This window comes from Rhinoderma darwinii, chromosome 1 (genome assembly GCF_050947455.1).
Source record: "Rhinoderma darwinii isolate aRhiDar2 chromosome 1, aRhiDar2.hap1, whole genome shotgun sequence".
In the NCBI taxonomy this organism is placed as follows: domain Eukaryota; kingdom Metazoa; phylum Chordata; class Amphibia; order Anura; family Rhinodermatidae; genus Rhinoderma; species Rhinoderma darwinii.
Genome location: NC_134687.1, coordinates 107,036,450 through 107,060,985, shown reverse-complemented (window position 1 = coordinate 107,060,985; position 24,536 = coordinate 107,036,450). Strand labels below are relative to the sequence as shown.

General features: G+C 41.6%; 1 protein-coding gene across 2 annotated transcripts in view; it reads right to left on the bottom strand.

Moving 5' to 3' along the window:
• SH3RF1 (SH3 domain containing ring finger 1) overlaps window positions 1-24,536 on the bottom strand; it is a 155,324-nt gene that overhangs the window by 118,778 nt on the left and 12,010 nt on the right. For both annotated transcript variants that reach the window (XM_075860261.1, XM_075860262.1), the window contains exon 2: window positions 17,683-18,169. In XM_075860261.1, coding sequence (XP_075716376.1) covers window positions 17,683-18,099 — 417 coding nt within the window. In that variant the 5' untranslated portion in view covers window positions 18,100-18,169. The remainder of the gene's footprint in view (window positions 1-17,682; window positions 18,170-24,536) is intronic.

Genomic DNA, 24,536 nt, shown 5'->3' with positions numbered 1-24,536 from the left:
AGAGGATAATTATAGGTTACATAAAAATGATTTTTTTTCACCCACTTCCACCAGTATTGCTGGTTTAATAGGTGAAATGCTGGTGACAGGTTCCCTTTAAACACTGTAATAAAAATGGAGAAAACACTATACCTGTAAATAAGTTCCTTCCCGGGACTAAGATTTCAATAGGAGTCTAGGCAGACAGCAGCATAGGATATCACAGATAACATGTTATTAGGGCAACCAAATCTCTTCCTCTCTCTACTCGGAAATCACACAATGAGCTGCCACAATCCATTATTTCATGGACTGACAAAGGATGCATTCAGTCTGACTGTTTAAATGCAAGAGGTCAATGACAGTACACCTTGCAGGGCTATAAACTGAAACATTTATTCCTGACTAAAAGGATTGAAAACATAAAAACGCATCAGACTCCATTAATAAAAACGGGCAAACATCTGTTAAAATATTAAATAAAGATACAAAGTATTTCCATTTTAAAAAAAAAACAGAAAAATCCACGGGTTGTCTTGTGTAAAGTCTCATTAATCTATTCAGTCATTTGTGACCGATCTTTTCTGTCCGTGGTTTTCACGCACCCATTGACTTTAATGGGCACGTAAAGGAAAACGCACCAATATAGGACATGCAGGGAGTTTCACGCAGCGGAGCGTGAAAACTCACGCATGTGTGAAGGGCCCCATTGAAGTCAATGGGTCCGTGTGCTGCGCGTGATTTCCATGCGCAGCACACAAACGTTATTCACGTTCGTGTGAATGGGCCCTTACAGTGTATAGGGGTCGTCACCCGGCTTCGCACACATAACACAATGAGTATTGTGCTTTAGTTTTGTTTTGTTTTTTATTTTACTGAAGCCCTTAGGCCTCATGAACACAACCCTAGCCATGTGCACGGCCGTGATTTTCGGGTTGGCCGGCAGCGGACTGTCAGCCGCGAGCCGCCCGCAAATCGCGGGCCATGCACATGGCCGCGACCATTATTTTCAATGAGCCTGGACCGCAGAACACGGCCGTAATAAGGCATGCCCATTCTTTCTGCGGTGCGGGCTCCTGGGCGTGGTGAAAACCACGGCCGTGTGCATGGCCCCATGGGAATGAATGGGGCCGCAATTCTCACGTGAATTTTCGGGGGAATTGCGGCCGCAAAAGCACGTTCGTGTGCATGGGGCCTTAGTATAGGAAAGTGCAGGAAACTGAATAATAAAAAATTCTTCTGGCATACAGCAGGTGCATGGGGCGCTAAAGATATGTTTGGCGTATGTGTCGGGGGCTTTCACGTGGCATATACATAGAATGTTTTTAAATAACTAGATGTGAACAGAACCGTAATGATTTTTTTTTCATCTCCTTCTGATCTCTTAGGGTATGTTCACACACAATAATTACGGACGTAATTCGGGCGTTTTTGCCCCGAATTACGTCCGAAAAATGCGGCTTGAAAGCGTTGACAAACATCTGCCCATTGAAAGCAATGGGCTGACGTTTGTCTGTTCACACGAGGCGTATATTTACGCGCCGCTGTCAAAAGACGGCGCGTAAATAGACGCCCGCGTCAAAGAAGTGAGCTGTCACTTCTTGGGGCGTAATTGGAGCCGTTATTCATTGACTCCAATGAAAAGCAGTGCCAATTACGTCCGTAATGGACGCGGCGTTCAAGCGCCTGCACATGCCGTTACGGACGCTGCCGTGTGAACATACCCTTACTGCTGCAGTAATGTAAGTATTGTGCTTGTTCTGGTGTTGCCATGGTACAATATATGGCCATGAACATTAGAGTAAAGGCCCTTTTACACCAGGCAATAAATCGGCCGGAGCAGCGAGTGCCGATCAACGAGACATCGTTGATCGGCACTCGTTTGCTCCTGTCACACGGAGCTATGGATGGGGACGAGCGGTCGTTACTCCGATCGCTCGTCCCCATACATTATCATGTCGGCAGCGTGTCTCCTTATTTACGCACGGAGATGTGCTGCTGACAACGATAATATTTTACTTCTTTAACCCCTTCCCCCTGCTTGCATTCTGGGCCCTAATGACCAAGCCATTTTCTAAATTTTTCCATTGTCACATTCGAAGTGCTATAACTTTTTTATTTTTGCGTCGAAATAGCTGTTTAAGGTCTTGTTTTTTGCGACACGTCTTGTAGTTTTTATTGGTACCATTTTGGTGAAGATGCGACTTTTTGATCACTTTTTATCACATTTTTTTAAAGTCAGGATTAACAGAAAACAGCAATTCTTCCATAGTTTTTTTATTTTATTTTTTACGCCGTTCACCGTGCGGGTTAAATAATGTAATCGATTTATAGTCGGGGGTCATTACGGACGCGGCGATACCAAATATGTCAACTTTTTTGCTTTATTGTGTTTTTTTTTTAATAGTAAAGCAGTTTGTAAGGGGAAAAAGTGGGTTTTTAATTTTTTTTTTCAACATTTTTTTAAATTAACTTTATTCAACTTTTTTTTACTTTTATACTAGTCCCACTAGGGGACTTCACTATGCGATCCTCATTATAATACACTGCAATACTTTTGTATTGCAGTGTATTATGCCTGTCCGTTTAAAACGGACAGGCATCTGCTAGGTCATGCCTGCGGCATGACCTAGCAGGCATTCATTACAGGCAGACCTGGGGGCCTTTATTAGACCCCGGCTGCCATCAGAGACACTGACACTCGGCGATCGTATCGCCGCGTGTCGGTGGGATGAGAGGTAGCTCCCTCCCTCTCTCCAAAACCACTCAGATGCGGTGCTCGCTATTGAGCACCGCATCTGAGGGGTTAAACGGGTGAGATCGATACTTATATCGATCTCACACGGCAGAGCAGGGACGCTCCCAGCCCTCAGCTGCCTCTGGCAGCTGAGAGCAGTGAGATTTCACGGCTCCCTGCTCTGTTTACTTTATTCTAATGCAGCGCCGTGGAATAGCGGCGCTGTAGAATAAAGCCCATTAATGACCGCCGTGAAAAGGCTTATCGGCGGTCTTTAAGGGGTTAAAAAGATACGACCAACAGATGATCGAGCGTTTGCTTGTTCATCTACCGTTCGATTATCGGCAACGCTCGTCTGCCAGTGTAAAACCCCCTTAAAACCAGCCACCAATCCATGCCATATATATAGCATGCCAGTCTGAACTTTCACATGCCCGACATGTTTCGAACACAAAACGTGCTTGCTCAAAATGGTAAACAATTGGCTGTAATAAGTTGATTGCGCCATACACAGATTCAGACAACTATAAAAATCCAGCATGATCAGCTTTTCGGCAGACATCGGTTTGTCGGCCATTGTGATTGATCTACACATAAAATTCTTATTACTATTTTACTCTAATGTGTATGGGAAGCTCTAGTTTGATATATTTACAATTCTGCAAAAGTTAGGCATTTGGGAGAAGTTGGAAAGAAATAAAACAATGTGTATATTAGCACAGGGGTGGAAAAACCCCAGAAGCCAGGTAGCCAATGAACCTAGACATTGGCTGCTGGCGTCTAACTTTTTGGGTTGTTCTATATGGGGTCTATGCTAGTGGCTACTAACAAAAAAGAAATCACGCTGGCTCCTTGAGTGGTCAACTGCCTACTAGAGTCTACAGTAATATAGAAAAACATTTAGACAATATATAGATAAAAAATATAGAAAAACTGGATACATCAGGACACAAGAACAAAGGTAAAAAAAGACTGTTAACATCACATGACATTGCCAAATTCCCATTTCTACTACGCCAAATGTCAACTAATTAATATTTGCCGTTTCCTAGCATAGTACACCAATAAATTAGAATTATAAGTAGATGGATACATAAATACTTGACTGCCAGCCAGCATCATGCTAAACGTGTAATAAATGCATGGGAACAACAGATTGCACCAGAAAATGTCATGAATTTTTATTTCCCTCAAGAATCCAAGTCACAGTTGCCCAGTCATTTACTGTCAAGGTAGTTCTGACAAAGTTCCCGTGAGGGACCAACTCCTGTCTTCATCAAGACATAGAAGTGGATTCAATTATCATCACAATCTGGTCCATCTTTGTCTTTCATTATTAAAGTACATCAATTAAAAAAGGTGACAGAAAATTTTAATCTAGGTGAATGTTACTTTTTAGGCAATACCACTGCATCTTATGTGCCGACGTGTTACGTGACTTTTCACATTCATTAACTTTAAATACTTAAAGAGGCTCTGTCACCAGATTTTGCAGCCCCTATCTGCTATTGCAGCAGATCGGCGCTGCAATGTAGATAAGAGTAACGTTTTTATTTTTAAAAAACGAGCATTTTTGGCCAAGTTATGACCATTTTTGTATTTATGCAAATGAGGCTTGCAAAAGTCCAAGTGGGCGTGTTTAAAGTAAAAGTCCAAGTGGGCGTGTATTATGTGCGTACATCGGGGCGTGTTTACTACTTTTACTAGCTGGGCGTTCTGACGAGAAGTATCATCCACTTCTCTTCAGAACGCCCAGCTTCTGGCAGTGCAGACACAGCGTGTTCTCGAGAGATCAGGCTGTGACGTCACTCACAGGTCCTGCATCGTGTCGGACGAGCGAGGACACATCGGCACCAGAGGCTACAGTTGATTCTGCAGCAGCATCAGCGTTTGCAGGTAAGTGGCCGACACGATGCAGGACCTGGGGCAGGAAGTGAGTGACGTCACAGCGTGATCTCTCGAGAACACGGCTGTGTCTGCACTGCCAGAAGCTGGGCGTTCTGAAGAGAAGTGGATGATACTTCTCATCAGAACGCCCAGCTAGTAAAAGTAGTAAAAACGCCCCGATGTACGCACATAATACACGCCCACTTGGACTTTTACGCCCACTTGGACTTTTGCAAGCCTCATTTGCATAAATACAAAAATGGTCATAACTTGGCCAAAAATGCTCGTTTTTTTTAAATAAAAACGTTACTGTAATCTACATTGCAGCGCCGATCTGCTGCAATAGCAGATAGGGGTTGCAAAATCTGGTGACAGAGCCTCTTTAAGGTTAATTTTCTTTAAAATGTATAATTTGCATTTTTGTATAATGCTTTTGTATAAATGTAGAATTTGCATTTATGGATAATGTACATTTGCGTCAATGTTTCTCATGCCTGTCCACATCTGATGTTACGAGTGCAGAAACTTCTATCAGGTTGCAATAACTGCTATTCTATGAAGGTCAGAACCCCCATGTAAGTCAATCACCGATCATTCGATCGCCCGCTTACAATATACTCTTTGTCTTCTAAATCTTCTGACCCTCCCCTTCTCCTCCACAACAAAGGAGAGAAAATTTGTGACAAGATTTTCAATGAAACAATTGCAGACGCCCTTTCACTTATCCAACTTCGTTACTACAACAACAAAATAAAAAATGATATATAAATGTTAGCGAAACACTTCGGGCAAAACAGACACACTGTGTTATGCCTAGGGCACAGCCTGAGGGCATGGTCCATGGTCTACAAGTTTTTCTTTTAAACGCTATGTACACCTTTGGTAGCTTTTTTTATTTTTTTTATTAAATGTCTTATGTGTATTTAAGCAACTTTTAAATCCACTTTTATTCATTTTCTTTTACTTTTTACGATACAGTTTCTATGTATCATGTTTACACTGAAGCTGTATCGTTCTGTCTCAGCCGAGTCCGTCAGTTCAGCTGTACTGACGGCTCTGCTAAGAGCGGGTCCTGGGGATTCAGCTAATAACAATCACATCTAAGGCCTCATGCACACGAACGTATTTTTTTCCTCCCGTAAATACTGGCGTAAATATGGGTCCTTGGTCACACGTATTCGACCCGTATTGCACCAGTATTTACGGACCCGTGCCCGTAAATACGGGTCCGGTGTCACCAGTATTCCACCCGTATTTACGGGCACGTTTTCGATGCAAAATTGCACTGCACTAAATCGGCAGCCCTTCTCTCTATCAGTGCGGATAGAGAGAAGGGGCAGCTCTTTCCGAAGTAAAAGTAAAAGAAATTCATACTTACCCAGCCGTTGTCTTGGTGATGCATCCCTCTTTTGACATCCAGCTCGACCTCCCTGGATGACGCGGCAGTCCATGTGACTGGCCTGTGATTGGCTGCAGCGGTCACAAGGGCTGAAAACGTCATCCCGGGAGGCCGGACTGGAGGAAGAAGCAGGGAGTTCTGGGTAAGTATGAACTATTTTTTTTACACGTTGATCTATATTGTGTCCAGGGTGCTGAAACAGTTACTGCCGATCGTTTAACTCTTTCAGCACCCTGGACAGTGACTATCCCCTGATGTCGCATAGCAATGCTCCCGTAATTACGGGTGCACACACGTAGTCACCTGTAATTACGGGAGCCCCATAGACTTCTATGGGCTGCCCGTGCCGTTATTACGGCCTGAAATAGGACATGTTCTATATTTTTCAACGGCACGGGCACCTTCCCGTAAGCATACGGGGAGGTACCCGTGGCCAATAGAAGTCTATGGACCCGTAATTATGGGCGTTTTTACATTCGTGTGCATTGGGCCTAAGTTATGAACTTAGGGATGCGCTGACGGACTCGGCTGAGACAGAACGATACAGCTTCCATTAATACAGGATGCATAGAAGATGTCTCATAAAAAGTAAAAATAAATAAAAGTAAAGACATTGATTCAACAAAAAAAATTGCATTTAAAAGGTGTACAGTACATAGCCTTTAATGTCCCTTTAACATTTTGAGCAGATACTATTGAGTCCAACATGCTATCATTTTCAGTTTCAAATAGTTGCTAGAGGTGGGTTGGAAGGAGGAATCAATGGCCTGGACCTCTTGACGATGCCTATGCAAAACTGCAAGAAATATCATTCCATTTGTTAAGACTCACATGCATGGCAGATCATTCAAACTATTATGTCTATAGGATCAAGTATTTAGTGACCAATGAACAATATTTTAATCTTCACCTATGATTGTTTTGCTAATTTATACTTGGAAATTATCGTTATAAACGCTCAGAATCCGTCATACATGAGGGGTCATCACTACATGGGCCATCTACATACACAGTGAGTCCTCACCACTAGTGAACACCTTCACCTTCATTCATAATTGAATAGTTTCCAAAAACGATCCATACATAATTTATGGAGGAACTATGCTCTTCATTTCTAAAATAATCTTGCGCAGATGTTGATATGTGGCTGTAGTAATGCTTATACATAGATGTCCTATATCATGGTAGCCAATACCAACGACTCTTTCATTTGTCTACATCATACTGACGTATCTTGGTAGCGTAAATAAAAAAAACGACAGTATTCTGTTAAAACCATCTCCTTATATCAATTGAAAGATGCGCCATGATCAGGACACCTTAGTACCTCCTTCCGCCATATTTGCTCGTCTATCTTTAGAAGCATTAGACCTTGTTCACATGGCGCTCAAAAAAAAGATGTGTAAACATGTAAAAAATGCTTGCGTTTTTTGTGTAAAGCGCTTTTTAAACTACAAGCGTTGTTGACACGATTGTTATCAGGTTTTTTTACTCATTTTTTGAATGCTTGACAGGTTTTTTTTACGCCGTATTTGGGACTCCCATTGACTATGGGAATTAGGCATGATTTTGACACGTTTTACGCGCCAAAGCATTGACCGTAATTCTTTTTTTACGCAATGCGTTTTTTAAACACACGTGCGTAAAAAAAATGTGTCTTTTGCACTAATGGCGCGCTTTCCCGTTGAAGCCGAAAATAAGCGCTGTCGATTCGTTTTTCGGCACGTAAAATGAGCCGAAAAAATAGTATCGGTCACGCGCAGTTTCATTTTCATGTTCCTTTTCCTAAATGAGCCTTCTGCTTCTTATTTTCTCCTCGATCCAGACCTACGTGAGTGGAATATACTCTCCTTGCTGTTTATTCCATTTATCACTATTCAAAGCTTTATAGAAAATGAAGTGGATAAACATAGGATATAATACATAAAACGACTGTGGCGTATCATGGCGCGGAGAAGAGCAGACTACGTTTACAATGTGCGGGCCATTGAAAAAATATTTTTCACAGTTTGTCTGCAAATAAAACACATTTTGGAACTGAGTGGAGTTCAGAAGATGACGTTTTAACACCACGGTGTCACAACTGTAACTAGCAGTAAAGGCTGACTACACATTTCACAGGAATTTTAAAGTCTACCTGAAAAAAACATTTTTGTGTGGAGATTAAATAGACATTCGCTTTGCTCTGCACTTGAAAATGAACAGCCTTCATAAACGGTCTGAATATTTTTTACTGGCGTGAAAACAGATGAGGATGCGGATACCGCAGCTCCGTAAAAAAAAGATAGAAGATAGAACTTAACCATGTCGATTAGGAAAGATGGAACTCGCTTTGGACAATCCCTTTTTGCTAGTAGGGTTCCAACGATAAGCTGTTAACAGGTTGTCTATCTGCTGGGACTCCCATCATCCAGCTGTAATCTGTGGGGGAACCTGGCAGCAAGTGTTCAATTTCCCTGCAGCTCCACCAAAGGATAAATGAAGCATTACATGTTGCCATTGAAATCACTGGCTTGTCTGTGGAGTGCATAAACATGTCGGGTCCTCCAGTGGGAGAGATTCTCTTTGTTGCTGCTCTGCACTATCGCTAATAGCTGAAGGTCCTGAATTGGGGACTCTCGTCTACTTACTCAAAATGTCATAATAGAATATTTAAAAATGCGTATTCCAAACCAGACATCGTCTTTAATATAACGGTATAGTTACATAAACCTAGACCTATAGTGTCATTCCAGTTATACTCGATGTTCGTTCCAGCGGGAGAGAATAACTGAACTGAAACGACCGAATGTAACCAAAACTGCTCTGTGCAAATAGGATCTATAACCAAACTATAAGTGGCTATGTGATTGTTTTCATTGAAATTCATTGCTCACATTTAAATATTATTTTCTGTGTTTGTGTCGTATCATTTAATTGTAATGTATATATGATTATCTTGCGACTAGTTGCTTCTACGATTGAATATGTGAAGGAAATAGTTCATAATAAGTTCAATACTCCCTATAGTTACGCCCCTGGTGATGGCATGTCGCTAGGACTTGTCATAACTTTATAAATCGGTGGGGGTACAACCTTTGGGTCCCCCACCGATCCAGAGAATAAAGGGCGCGCAGCGCTAATTTGGCCAGTCCCCCAACTGTGAAGGGTACTGCAGCTGACCACTTTCACTAGAAAAATAAATGCTTTCATCTAATCGCTTGCTATGTGGAACTCCACTGTTCCCATTGCCTCCAATATTTATACACATTTTCCACATAAGCCACATACATGTACTAGAACAAAATGTGTTCTGCAGTCGGAGCATCATCAAGGGGTTGTCCTCTTTGGACTATCCCTTTTTATCAGAAGGCTTCCCCGATAATAAGTCGATCACAGTGTTATAGGGATGTCACGATACCAGAATTTGGACTTCGATACCGATACTTCGTTTAGTATTGCGATTTCGATACCAATTTCGATACTTTTGCCAACAGTAATAAAAAAGAAAAATCTTCAGTTTTCTGATGTGAGGCGCGACGTGTGATGAATTTTGAACGCGCCTCACATTAATAGTAATTAATCCCATCATGTTTCTCAGTCATATTGGGTTAATGTGCGAGGTACATGATGGGGTTAATTACTATTAATGTGAGGAACATGGAGGGTAAATTCATCGCACCTCGTGCCTCACATTAATAAGTGAATGAAAGCCGTGTTTATTTCATTTTTTTACAGCGTACACATCATAAATGATGCAAAAAAAATTGTTGTCCGTGCCATTACTGAATGTGTGTATTTTATGTATTGAGACTTATTTTAATGTTTATTGTAAAAAAGGTGAAGGTGTATTTTTTTAAAATTTTAACAATACTTTGTTTTTACTTTATTTTTAAACTTTAATGTACTGACATATATCAGATATGTGCCAGTACATTAGCCTGTGGACAGATAGCACACAGGCTGTTGTTAGGACATACTTGGGTATGTCCTAACAACATGAAATATGGTAAGACAGCCCTGGGGTCTGTCAATAGACCCAGGGCTGTCTGCCCATATATGGTATGGCCCTCGATCGCGTCACAGGAATTCCCTGTGACGCGATCCAGGGGCATCCCCCCTTCTCACTTTCCCTTGAATGCTGCAGTCAGCTGTGATCGCAGCATTCAGGGGAATAGCGGCGGAGATGAGAGGTTTCTCTGATCTCCGCCGTTATAGAGCGGGGCTGCGGCTGTGTAATACAACCATTGCCCCGCTCCTGACAGGAAGTGCGCGCGCGGTCAGCATGAGGAGGTGCGGCCGGCGCTGCACTAATGAGCGGCAGTTCAGGCACTGAGGACAGAACATGGGGGTGTTTTGCAGTGCGCCCGCCATGTTCTGTCTTCAGTGCCGCCGCTCATTAGTGCAGCGCTGGCCGCATCGCATCATCCTGACCCCGCGCACATGTCATGACTCAGGAGCGGGGCTGTGGCTGAATTACACAGCCGCGCTCCCATACATTCATGTGTTACTATACTGAGCTGTGCGGCTGCGCAGCTCAGTATCGAAATACAGGAAAAAGCGGTATCGAACCGTTTAGGGATGCACCGTGCATCCCTACAGTGTTATCTAGCCGCCAGCGGCCGCAACTGCAGGCCTATGAGTTCCAGCCGGCGTCTCCCTCCTCAAAGACGCCAGCACTTGCAGCCGCTCTGTTTCTCTGCTCTGAATAGGGTACCAGCGCGCTCATCCCCGGTCTTAAACGGCCAGTGCGCACACCTACAAAAAGCTCCCTACCCAATCACTACTCACTCCCCTGTATAAAAATGGCTATGCCCTCTTCCTCCTTGCTTGCGCGTTTTTGTGTCTGCCCATGTTTGTCATTGCAAATGGTCCCTTAGTTGTATTCTGTATCCAGTGTTCCCGTTCCCAGTGCCCCGAATCCCGTATCCAGTAATTGTGTTTGTTCCAGTGCGAAGTCTAGAGTCGGAGTCGAGAGTGTCATTTGTGCCAAGTGTCTTCTGTGCCAAACGACTGCTAAGCCAAACGACTGCTACATCTAACGTCTGCTACGCCAAGCGTCTGCCTAATCTTCTACCCAGGTACTCTTGTCCGAAAGATTTTATTGACTATTGTTTGGCCAGCTGTTACTCCGCTACGGCGGAGCGGCCTAGTGGGTCCACATACCCCACAGCCGTGACAATATTGCATGGAAGTGCCGGGTCCTACAGAATGAGGGATGTTCTTTGTAGCCGCTCTCCGCTCTGGATAACAGAGGCAGGTCCTGAACACGAGACCACCATCCATTAGCTCAGAAATATCAAATAAGGTGTTTAAAAATGGATTTGCTAAAGCAGACAACACCTTTAATATCCTGTCAATATATGAATCGGCAGATTACTGCAGTGAAGTAGATATCTGTTCCTTATAATTTTGAGAAGTCCTATGATTTCCCTGTAAGGGAGCAATGTGGCCGCTATTTTGGATGTCGCAAGGCACAACATGACTTATTGCCTACAATCTGTAAATCACTTATCAGATGTTATCACATCTGGGAACAGGATATCTGGCAAATGGCAAAAGCCGCAGAAATATCTAAGTAGACGAAGAAAAAAAAATCAGCTAATAAAATACAAGATGGTGGCAGTTCACTAGCCAGGAGATCAAATGTAAAGCCTTATCGAAAACAGCAACAAACTAATGACTAGTAAACTTTTTCCTGACAACTTATTTGGGGTTTACTTATTTACTGTCTGCAGCACGGTCCGCTAACCAGAGCCAGTCCCTGGTGAATACCCTCATTGTCTAGCTAAGCTAAGCTCTTCAAGATGTATTCTATGTGACAGACAAATGCTATAAATTACATTAATAACGTATTTGCACCTAATAAATTTCCCATTATTTTACTGTTTTTCAATGGTTTAACCCTTCAGTACCACAGCCATTGTAAGTGCAAATGTCATTGGAAATGTACTGGAATGCTAAAGACCCGGGATGGATAAATACTGTACATTTTAGGAGAGACTTTAATTTGATTATTTTCTAAACCAGAAATCAAAACTTCTATAGATAAGTAAAAAAATCATTCATTTAAAATCTGCACTTGCGGTTTTGGCTACAGATCCGCACGTTTTCCACAACACTAGGATCTGATTGCGAATTTTAACTTCCCCATTGAAGCCAGAAATCTGTGCTCATTCCGCGACAGGAATTAGCATGATGTGGACTTCAAAATCTGCACCGTAGATCAATTTCTGCAGCGTGTGGATGACAATTGTTAATCTTTGAGGATTCCACACGGAAAATCTGCAGCAATTTACAGTACAATACTTGTGGATGGAATTTTAAATACCTTATTCACATGTAGCGGAAAAAATCAGCGCAAAATTAAGGGCATTGCTGCAGATTTTCTAATCAATTGACGTCAATTCTTTCGCAGATTTTCTCCGCAGATTTCACGCTTTGCAATGCACAGGTTGAAATCTGCACCAACAGCTGACATGAGAGATTTTCATTACTGAGCCGTCAGAGTGAACTTTGGGTCAAACATTTACAACCATGAATAGTTAAATATTGTCAGATGCATCAAGGATCAGAAAAATATGATTGACTGATCATTCCAAAGCTACAAATTCTAACAACCCACCTAAAAAAATCCAACATGAAAAATAAAAAGTTTGACAAACTGTTGAAAGAATATTTGGCCAATGAATGGCCCATCATTGGGGAAAACTGTTAAAATTGTCTATTTGGGTGATATTTATATCAAATCTATGGTCAGCTGAAGATCAGATGACTATTCAAGGCTATTTAACCCTTATGACAGTCCATATAAAAGAAAGATGAGGAAACCAATAGGGCAGGCACAGATGGGCACTTGCACATTGTATGCTTAGCTGAATTCTACACTTATCACAGCTGGAGTCACTGTAGAAATACATATTATTGATTTTTATAATAAATGGATGTCAGTAGGCACCGACAATTTCCTGAATGCTTACCAGACCTTGAGCAAATCAAGCAATGGCCACAGTCCAGCAAGTCTTTAAGATGGTGCTTTATACCACCATCCGATTATTAGGTGTAGAGTAATAGGCCTGCACAGAACCAGGTTACATTTACAGCTATACGTATGCAGCTTGACTGACACTGTAAGAAAAGTTCACTGAACCCTGTAATCACTGAAAATGTCCTGTCCAGTCACTGGAAGATGTTCTTCCACGGGGTAGATGGAGCCGTCTTTGCTACATTCAGCCACGAATGTATGGGGTAAGTGCTTTTAGGCTAGTACTATGTACAATATAGCAAGCTTGGAGCCCCATGTAAGATGATATTAAAAAGAGCCTCTGTCACCACATTATAAGTGCCCTGTCTCCTATATAAGTAGATCGGCGCTCTAATGTAGGTGACAGTAATGCTCTTTATTTAGAAAAACGATCTATTTTAATCCACTTTATGAGCGATTTTTAACTTTATGCTAATGAGTTTCTTAATGCCCAAGTGGGCGTGTTTTACTTTAAACCAAGTGGGCGTTGTACAGAGAGTGTATGACGCTGACCAATCAGTGACCAATCAGCGTCATACACTTCTCTCCATTCATTTACACTGCACTAGCGATATAGATATATCGCTATGTGCAGCCACATACACAAACACTAAAATTACTGCAGTGTCCTGATAATGAATATACATCACTACCAGCCTGGACGTGATGTGTATTCAGAATCCTGACACTTCTGAATCTTTTCTGTGAGATTCCAACAAGGCAAGCGTAATCTCGTTTGAAATGACAGGTTACATCGTAATCTCGCGAGATTACGCTTGCCTTGCTGGAATCTCACAGAAAAGATTCAGAAGTTTCAGGATTCTGAATAAACATCATCACGTCCAGGCTGGTAGTGATGTATATTCATTATCAGGACACTGTAGTAATGTTATAATGTGTGTATGAAGCTGCACATAGCGATATAACTATATCGCTAGTGCAGAGTAAATGAATGGAGAGGAGTGCATGACGCTGATTGGTCACGGATTGGTCAGCGGCATACACTCCTCTGTTCAACGCCCACTTGGTCTAACGTAAAAACACCCCCACTTGGGCATTAAGAAACTCATTAGCATAAAGCTAAAAATCGCTCATAAAGTGGTTTCAAATAGATCGTTTTTCTAAATAAAAAGCATTACTGTCACCTACATTATAGCGCTGATCTACTTATATAGGAGATAGGGCACTTATAATGTGGTGACAGAGTCTCTTTAAGGAGCTCCATCCTATCGGAGTGATCTGATTATACACTGCACATACAATCGCAGAATGCAGACTGTATATTTTCAATGAACAGACACAAGCTGTCATGATCTGGAAAGAGATCAGAATTTTTATTGTAGGCTAATCTTTGCATTTATGGTCAACCTTGGAACGGATACAAGAAAATTCATACTTTGTCCATCCACTATAAAGGAACGGCAAATGTGATGTGATTGAACTCTTCATTATATTGTATATCCTCTTTATTAAACTGATACCTGGGGAGCAGGACTGATACAGCGTCTGTACCTTTTTGATGTAAGGATCCCAGTCAACGTGATATGAAGCCATTTCACCCACCATTGACCTTGTCTTGTTTCTCTTGAGGTGTGCAGCGAGATGTCAGTTTTATGTAAAGTTAACAGTAACATTTCTATTTTGAAGGTAGATGCTCTGTAGTGAAGGCTACATATCGCCTGTGATCTAAGACTTCCTAGTTTACGATAAATGATACTTCTTCTAGATTGTATTTGGCAGCCATTGTCAGTGATGCGACCGTGTGATGTAAAGCAGAAATCGGACTATCACGGAGTATACTTGTCTTGTGAAAGTAAACATTTTTTATAAGAAGTAATGATTCACAGCTAATTCTCAGAAGGTATGATAATCATTTCTAGATAGCTTCCGGACTTTGTAATCTTCTAGCAGACAACATGTCAAACACATGTAAGGAGGTAGAAGCAGAAAACAATATTCCTTAGAGGAAGACTGGATTCATTTCCCTATAATTAATACTTAGGTGGCAGAATAATTTTCTTCTGGTGTTTGTGAGAGGACTACCCGGGAGTACTCGAATACATGGCTTCATAGATGGTCATTATCTGGACTCTACACACCGGACATAGAGAGAACATGATCATCAGAGAGTGTTACACGTTACCGATCATGATCATAAAACAGTGCTACACTACTTTGCATAGGACTTAATATCCCCAATATTAGTAGACCTTACACCTACTTAACTAAAAGACGTGCTATTACATATTACATTATACCTACAATATTAGTTGGCCTTTGAACATATTCATTATACACTTTAAAAGCAAGTATAGACATGGGGTGCTAATCCAGTCCATCATGGTAATAATGCCGCTGTGCACGGCCTAGTAGAACTACTCTTCAGATTGTGATCACCTGACATAACACAATTTTACTACAACCTGTACAGATGTTGGATGAAACACTTAAGGCCCTTTTACACGGCCAATGATCGGGAAAACGTGTTCATATGAACTCTCATTCCAGGTCATTGCCCTGTGTAAACAGAAAAAACGATCAGCTGATGAACGAGAAAACGCTCGTTCATTGGATGGTCTACTCATTTGTCCAGCATTTGATATTGTCGTTTTCGGCAGAACATTTTCCAGTGTAAACAGGGAGATGTGCAGCCGACAGGATGGAAATGTATGGGATGAACGATCGTGGTAATGATCGCTCGTCCTGATACATGACCAATCATTGCTTTTTGTGAAAGGAGCAAACGAGCGCCGTTCAATGATCCATCTCGTTGATCGCCACTCATTTTCAAGGCCCAAATCGTGTAATGGGACCTTTAATCATCAGATCTTTACAGAGACTATCCACAATACCATATACTGGTGATACAGGCACATCACTAGTAAACTGTACACCAAGCGTGCACAAATTACCGGAGAAAGTAGGAACTAGTTACACTACTTCAGCCAGTTTAAGTTTTTCTTGTAGTCAGGCAAAGACCTTTAATGGATATCATTAGGAGAAAAGTCAACGGGGGAATTGATTAACATTTCTATGCCAGTTTTCTGGCATAGAAAAGTCGCGAAAGGTTTTGGCCTTTTTACACCGCACTCACCACTTCTGCAAAAAAAAAAGGGGGGTATGGCTTTTCAAAAGGGGGCGATGTCACAGTGGCCCGTCAAATTTATTACAAATTAACATCACAACACTGGCGTAAATTATAGCAGAAATCTACGTCAGTATCTAGCTGGCGTAGATTTCACTATGTGGGGCATAGCAAGGTAAACCGGCATGCCGGCATGACTGATCAGAAGAAGGGGTGAGTGTGCACCCCGAAACGCGTTATCATTTTATGACAAAGGAATAGTTCATGCTATAGATACTAGAAAACTATATGCTATTCTACATGTTGTACCGCCAGTACAACCTTACAAGATGAGAGTTTCATCTATACCAGACCATATTACTAATTCTACTGTCAGTAATACACTAGGAGCGTTCCTTGGTCTCTTTCTGTTTTTTTCTCTATATGCCTTGACCGGTCATTTGGGAGGGGATGTTAGAGCTGCCGGTGTGGAAACAACCGTGTTTTTTTGGCCACTGCTCTCTTCCAGTTTTGTGTCTGTAATACGCAACCTGAAAAATTGTCTTATGCTACTAACTGGTTAAAGGTCCTTATACTATATATTTATTATATGGATGCTTATCCCATGAAGTGCCCCCTTTTTGTTTTTTTCTGTCCCAATATAGCGATTTATTAAGAGGCGCACCATACTCCAGCGGAGCAGATAGTTAAGACTGGCCTATGAAACACCAGTCCTAGTAAATTTGCCCCAACAAGTTAGGCACTAGCAGGAAATTCCTAGGTGCATTGGCTACCTGGGATTTGTCCAGTCCTGCTTTACACAAATACAACATATGATATAAAAGTATAAAAACATGCATAATATAAATAAAGCACTGCCAGTAGTACTAGGACACATTCTATTAATGAAGGACTAAACAAATTGATGAGATGTCCAGTGCCCATTACGACCATGTTCCTTAGCCATACCAAGGCGTTTGAAGTTCCAGTATGGCCACATCAATATTGAAAGAAGCTTCTACAAATCTACCGAACTACCACAACATATATCAGTCTTTGTAGCAGAAAACTGCTGATTGTATGTTCTTCCCAATATAAAAAGACTAGACACTTATTAAATCTTCCCTATAAATCAGACACTTGCACCACACAATAGTATGGTTGTAAAAATAAAAAGTACCTTAGAAACAAGGCAGCAATAAAACGGAACATTTTGAAGAACACAAGGCAAACACCCAGGATTAACCAAGTCCTCCAAGACAGCTGCTCACAATAAGCAATATTCACTTCATACGGTCGCGAGACAGATGTTTGGCATCACCCTTGCAAAAAGTTTCTCTATCTTGACAAACCATTGTAGCAGAAAATCCTTACATATTCAAACAAATCTGCAGCAAGATTAACAGTGTCAAAGGTGGGTGGTTTTAACTAAGTCCTTGAGCAACATCCCAAAGGGACATGTCAGGAATTCTGCGCCATACTAGTAAAAGAGGGGAAAAAAATATGAATACAAGATTTCACAACTCGCCTCATATGAGTCGATATAATGGGTTGGTCCAGTATGAACTGACTCTTTTTATGTTGTGACAGTATGTCTCATGCAAGGTACTCACCCTCACTGGAGGGCTCCGTGCTTGTATCCTCTGAGGTCCTCCTTGGTTATTCTGTACATCATTTGTGCCACAATTAGGGGTGACGTTACCTTGTGCTCTTAATGCATTTGTGCTATTCCCCGTGCTTGGCCCTGGTTTCCTGGGCCTCTGTTTGATTCCATCCAAGAGTCTCACCAGTAGAATATTGCTTGGAAGTTCATCAACCCCACATTCCACTAGCGTTCTGCATTCTGGGCACCGCAGCTCACTCCGAGAACTTACAATCCCCTGTAGGCATCGTTTGCAGAATGTGTGCTGGCATGGCAAGACTTTAGCGGAGGCATCAAGTCTCTCTAGACACACGGGGCATTCTAAAAGGTCCAACAAAGCTGATTCATCCATGCTTTTCTCAGCACTGTTTTGCAAGGAGACAAGCATTTGTAAAGATTCGCAGTCCGTTGTCGCAACTCAAGGCCGATTATGTGATATCCATGCCTCTAATCGTCACCTTTAATGAGATGGGAAGGAAAAATAAACATAAACACGTGTTTTCATCAGATAAAGTGCTTAGATAAATAATCGTCACGTCTTAAAGTAATTATAGCAGGATATGATTCTAGGTCTGTTTTTGGTGGTCAGCGTTGCTACACAAGATATAATGCCTGAGGGCGAAGAAAAAAAATGGCTAATTATGAAATTAAACATAACAGTTCCATTTTAATCCACAGATTTAGAATACATTCAATCAATCAGTCCAAAAATTGCATTTATATTCCCTTCCAAAAATTACTTTTCTTATTGTTCTGACTTCCATTTGTACTTTTTGGTATTTCTATATATGAGCATGCAGTTGTTTTTTTCATTGCCCTTGGATACAACACAGCTCAACTTTCTACCTTCACCTCAACTGCTTGTGACATTTTAACCATAATTTCAACTACAAAAATTCGCTGGGATCATGTGAAAGCCAATATATAAAGCCTTCAACATACATTAATAGGCCGATTTTACGAGGAACTAGGGCTGAGTTCATACTCAAATCGTATTTATTTCTGTTGCTTATTTAGGGCCATTCTGCAGAAGCTGTCATCACTGACTGTCCCCAATGGGGCTCACAATCTAAACACTATATCTCTATATTGTTTTTTTTGAGCATCTGACCAATCCAACATTTACTGAGGTTTGTTGAGTTCTGGTATTTTTGAGAACATGAATAGCACTGCCAATTCCTGGAAAAATACCAGGAAGCTTTACTGAGACCCCGACAGAACCCACAAACGTAGTGTGAACGGTGCCTAAAACATAACTGGACAATGGATAGGCAATAAACAAAACAATTAAAATTACTCATGGCTTGTCTCAACAGACTACCCTACTGTCGAATAAAGATCTGATATCCTATCACGAGACATTGACAAATGCTCAGCTGTAACCCTATGAGATGTGATGTTCTTCTTCTTGAACTATGACCCTCTGCATACGGGGACTCATCAGGTCTCATACTAAAAATAGGTATTTTAATAAATTTCACATTTCACTAGAGTCAGCCCATCAGCCAAGAACTGCATTGTACATGGTGATCGGTTTTATTTCGAACCATTTTCTGTACAATAAGACACTGGTCATGCATTGTTGGAACGGACTACACTTAGGCCGTGCTATGAAAATGTGAGAAGTAGCTGTAAATACTGATAAATGGAGGAGATCACTGAATGCTGTATTATATTCCGTGCAGGAGTGGACAATATAAAACGCTTACAGCTGTATTACAATTCCTCAAAGCACAAAGTATATATAAGCTTGCTTATATTCTAATACTATTAAATCCACTAAGCAAGTCATGAAGAAAACTTAAAAAAAACATTTCTTATAGATGATGGTCTGGTGACGTTCTCATGTTGAAGACATATTTCACCTGTTTAAACCCTGAAGCTTCGAGACACAACTTGTTTCCTGTACCATCATGATAAGTCTAGTCTGCCTTTTGTACCGGGAACTTGACCAAGCTCTGCTCTAAATCACTTAATGGATGGGCATGTTCTATGTGTATGAAACTCTACAATGATCCTCAGGGTTGAAAGAGTTTTGTACTTAATAAATTCACGTATGATCAGCTTTATACACGGCAATGTTCTCTCTATCCTCACGGAGAGCGATGTTGATGGCATTCTGGTGTATAAGTGAAGTCTGAGCAATGGATGTAATGTTATTTCATGGTGCATTTGCTAATGTATCTAAATTTGGCAATGAATTATTTAATCCAGTGACTCCATACAATAGTCAAGAGAGAGGACAAACAGTTGATGTGGCTGAATAGGACAAGATGTAGCGATGATGCCTCCTCAGATCCAGACCTCTGCTGTTTTAGTGGAAAGATGACTACATACTAACCTTGACAGGCGCTACCACCAGTCATGGTCAAACTTCTGCCAATTGAATCCCAAAAGAAGGCTCTCTCAATTTTTAACAAAAAATTTGACAGGTTAAAATCCAACCCATCTATCAGATATCAGATGACAGTCTAGTGTCCCCACACGCCTCAGATTGTCAGCAGGTCCCATGAAAGTCAGAAGGATTTGATGAAATCTAATATGCATGACCATGTGAAAGGTTTGGCACATGAAATAAAGTAGCAAACTATTCAAAAAGCATTAAAGAAGCACTCCAGGTTTTTTTTTTTTCAATATTTAGGGCAGCATAGAGCAAGAGATGCTACCTCACCTCCATATGTTTAATACCTATTTTGTCAAATGTGTATTCCACTGGTCTGCCAGCCATCTTGCCTTCTTCTTTTTGAGGCAGACCAGTTACAGAAGAAGTTTTTACACCATGGCAACATTGATGGTAAGTGTGATTCATACACAAAAACACAAAAAAAGAACCAGAGTACTTCTTCAAAGAGAATCTGTCACCAGATTTTCCAATACAAACTATATACATTATTAAATAAATCTCTTAGACCTGATTAGACTGATGTGCTGACATTGAAAATCCATTTAAGAAAAGCTGTTTTATCCTTTCTCAAAGTCCTTCTTTCCCGCCTGATATTAAAGTGAGCATTTTATGAGACCAAGTATATGCATGAGACCAAGTATATGCATGATGTAATGTCAATCTCCTCCCAACTACAGCTGACAAGCTCCTATCAGTGTACCTCCTCCCCCACACGATGCTGCAAACTCACACATGCTCAGTACAAACTACAGTCTCCCTGGCTTTGAAGTATAAGGCCGCATGCACACGAACGTGCTTTTGCGGCCGTAATTCCCCCGAAAATCCACGGGAGAATTGCGGCCCCATTCATTTCTATGGGGCCATGCATACGACCATGGTTTCCACGGTCTGTGCATGGCCCGGGAGCCTGGACCACAGAAAGAACGGGCATGTCTTATTACGGCCGTGTTCTGCGGTCCAGGCTCATAGAAAATAATAGACGCGGCCATGTGCAAGGCCCGCGATTTGTGGGCGGCTCGCGGGTGACACTCCACTGCCGGCCGACCCGAAAATCATGGGCGTGCACGTGGCTACGGTCGTGTGCATGAGGCCTAAGAAAGCAGCAGATAGTTAGTTTTACTGAAGAGCCAGAAAAACTGAAGCTTGTACTGAGCATGTGCGCGATTTCAGCATGGTGCAAGGAAGGAGGTACACGGATAGGAGCTTGTCAGCTCTAGGGATGCACGGTGCATCGAAACTTCGATACTGTTTCGATACTCTGCATCCCTAAACGGTTCGATACCGCTATTTCCTATATTTCGATACTGAGCTGCGCAGCCGCACAGCTCAGTATAGTAATACATGAATGTATGGGAGCGCGGCTGCGGCTGTGTAATTCAGCCACAGCCCCGCTCCTGAGTCCTGACATGTGCGCGCCATCAGGATGATGCGATGCGGCCGACGCTGCACTAATGAGCGGCGGCACTGGAGCACTACAAAACACCCCCATGTTCTGTCCTCAGTGCCTGAACCGCCGCTCATTAGTGCAGTGCCGGCCGCATCTCCTCATGCTGACCGCGAACGCACTTCCTGTCAGGAGCGGGGCAATGGCTGTATTACACAGCCGCAGCCCCGCTCTATAACGGCGGGGATCAGAGAAACCTCTCATCTACGCCGTAATTCCCCTGAATGCTGCGATCACAGCTGACTGCAGCATTCAGGAGAAAATGAGAAGGGGGGATGCCCCTGGATCGAGTCACAGGGAATTCCTGTGACGCGATCGAGGGCCATACCTTATATGGGCAGACAGCCCAGGGTCTATTGACGGACCCCAGGGCTGTCTTACCATATTTCATGTTGTTAGGACATACCCAGGTATGTCCTAACAACTGCCTGTGTGCTATCTGTCCACAGGTTAATGTACTGCCACATATCTGATATATGTCTGTACATTAAAGTTTAAAAATAAAGTAAAAACAAAGTATTGTTAAATTTAAAAAAAATACACATACGCCTTTTTTACAATAAACATTAAAATAAGTCTCAATACATAAAATATTCACACATTCAGTATTGGCGCGCACAACCATTTTTTTGCATCATTTATGATGTGTACGCTGTAAAAAAATAAACACGGCTTTCATTCACTTATTAATGTGAGGCACGAGGTGCGATGAATTTAACCTCCATGTTCCTCACATTAATAGTAATTAACCCCATCATGTACCTCACACATTAACCCATTATGACTGAGAAACATGATGGGATTAATTACTATTAATGTGAGGCGCGTTCAAAATTCATCACACGTCGCGCCTCACATCAGAAAACGGAAAAAATTTTTTTTTTATTACTGTTGGCAAAAGTATCGAAATTGGTATCGAAATCGCAATACTAAACGAAGTATCGGTATCGAAGTCCAAATTCTGGTATCGTGACATCCCTAGTCAGCTCTAGGTGGGAATAGATTGACATTACATCATGCATTTACTTGGTCTCATGCATGTACTTGGTCTCATGAAATGCTCATTTTAATATCAGGCATGAAAACTTTGAGAAAGGCTTATACAACCATTCTTAATTTTTAAGGTAAGTACATCAGTCTCATCAGCCCTAAGAGATCTATTTAATCATGTATGTAGTTTGTATTGTGAAATCTGGTGACAGATCATCTTTAATGTAGTTTACTAGGCATATACCCTACTCCAGTGATATCCACGGAGCTGGGAAGGTGATCCAAGATCTATAACTGTGGTGTCCAAACATGAAGCCTTCGGCACAAGGTATAGAAAGAGTGGAAGGTACGTCAGGGACCTGCTACGCGCCTATAACAATAGTTGTATAAGTGGTGCAGCTCGCGGTTGCTTAAAACACTGCTTACGGAAACCCTGACTGAAACCATAGGTTCCAGTTTGCATCACAATTGATTTCAATGGTGACGGATCCGGTGTAAATGGTTTCCGTTTGTCTCCGTTGTGAAAGGGTTCCGTAGTTTTGACGAAATCCATACCGCAGTCGACCACGGTATTGCTTCCGTCAAAATTACGGAACCCTTGTACAACGGTGACAAACGTAAACCATTTGCACCAGATCCGTGACCAATGAAATCAATGGTGATGGAAACCTGCGGTTTCCGTTTGTTTCAGTCAGGGCTCCGTTCATGGGTTCCCCTGACAGAAAGCTCAGATGGAACCCATGAACGGAGCCCTGACGCAGATGTGAACGAAGCTTAAGAAGTTGGAAGAATATTTTCCAGCAATCTTATCACTTATTTTTCTGCCCCTGCTAAATCAAGCAGTATAGTCCTAAATCTAATCCCCGCTAAGTGAGGCCCAAATGCTTGTTTGTTGAGTATTTAGGCACTAAAATACATGGAATTAACCAAAACGGGAGCACTGGAACTGACAAACTGGTTTTCATCAGGAAGGATTAACATTTTGGCCCTTGCAGGGATCTCTGACAATGAAATCCTGATCTCTGTTAAAGTCAATTATTTGCCCAAAGATTATTTGGATGATTCACTAAAGAACAATAAACCTTTACCTTTCAATTTCAAGACAGCCTTATATTTAATCTGCTTGACAAAAAGCATATAATATACCATTGCCCATTGTGTTACTTTGTTATGAATAATGGATGAATAATATGCTAAAACAAAGAAATAAAGTGCGCATCAAGTTTGAAAGACGTTTGTCACGGAGAATTGTCAAAAATTTCCATCAGTGGGGGTCGAAATTAGGACACGTACATGAAAGTCTCACGGACTACTGATGGCTTGTCTACATTAGCTCAGAAAGCTGTTGATCTCCTAGTTAAAGTGTCTCTGTCACCAGATTAGAAGTGCCCTATCTCCTACATCATCTGATCAGCGCTGTAATGTGGATAAGTGGTTTTTATTTTGAAAAACTATAATTTTTGAGCAAGTTATGAGCAATTTTAGATTTATGCTAATTAGTTCTTAATGACCAACTGGGCGTGTTTTTGCTCTTTACCAACTGGGCGTTGTACAGAGGAGTGTATGAGGCTGACCAATCAGTGACCAATCAGCATCATACACTTCTCATTGTTCCAGACCAGCTTCTTTCACTGCACAATCACGCTGTAACAATGGGCTGGAACAATGAGAAGTGTATGATGCTGATTGGACACTGATTGGTCAGTGTCATACGCTTCTCTTTACAATGCCCAGTTGGTAAAAAGTAAAAACACGCTCAGTTGTATATAAAGAAACTCATTAGCGTAAATCTAAAATTGCTCATAACTTTGTCAAAAATGATCGTTTTTCAAAATAAAAACCACTGCTGTTATCTACATTACAGCGCCGATCAGATTATGTAAGAGATAGGGCACTTATAATCTGGTGACAGAGCCTCTTTAATGTTGATGGAGCACTGTGCTTGAAAAAGCACTGGAGGCCCCTCATTGGATGGGTGTATTAGGAC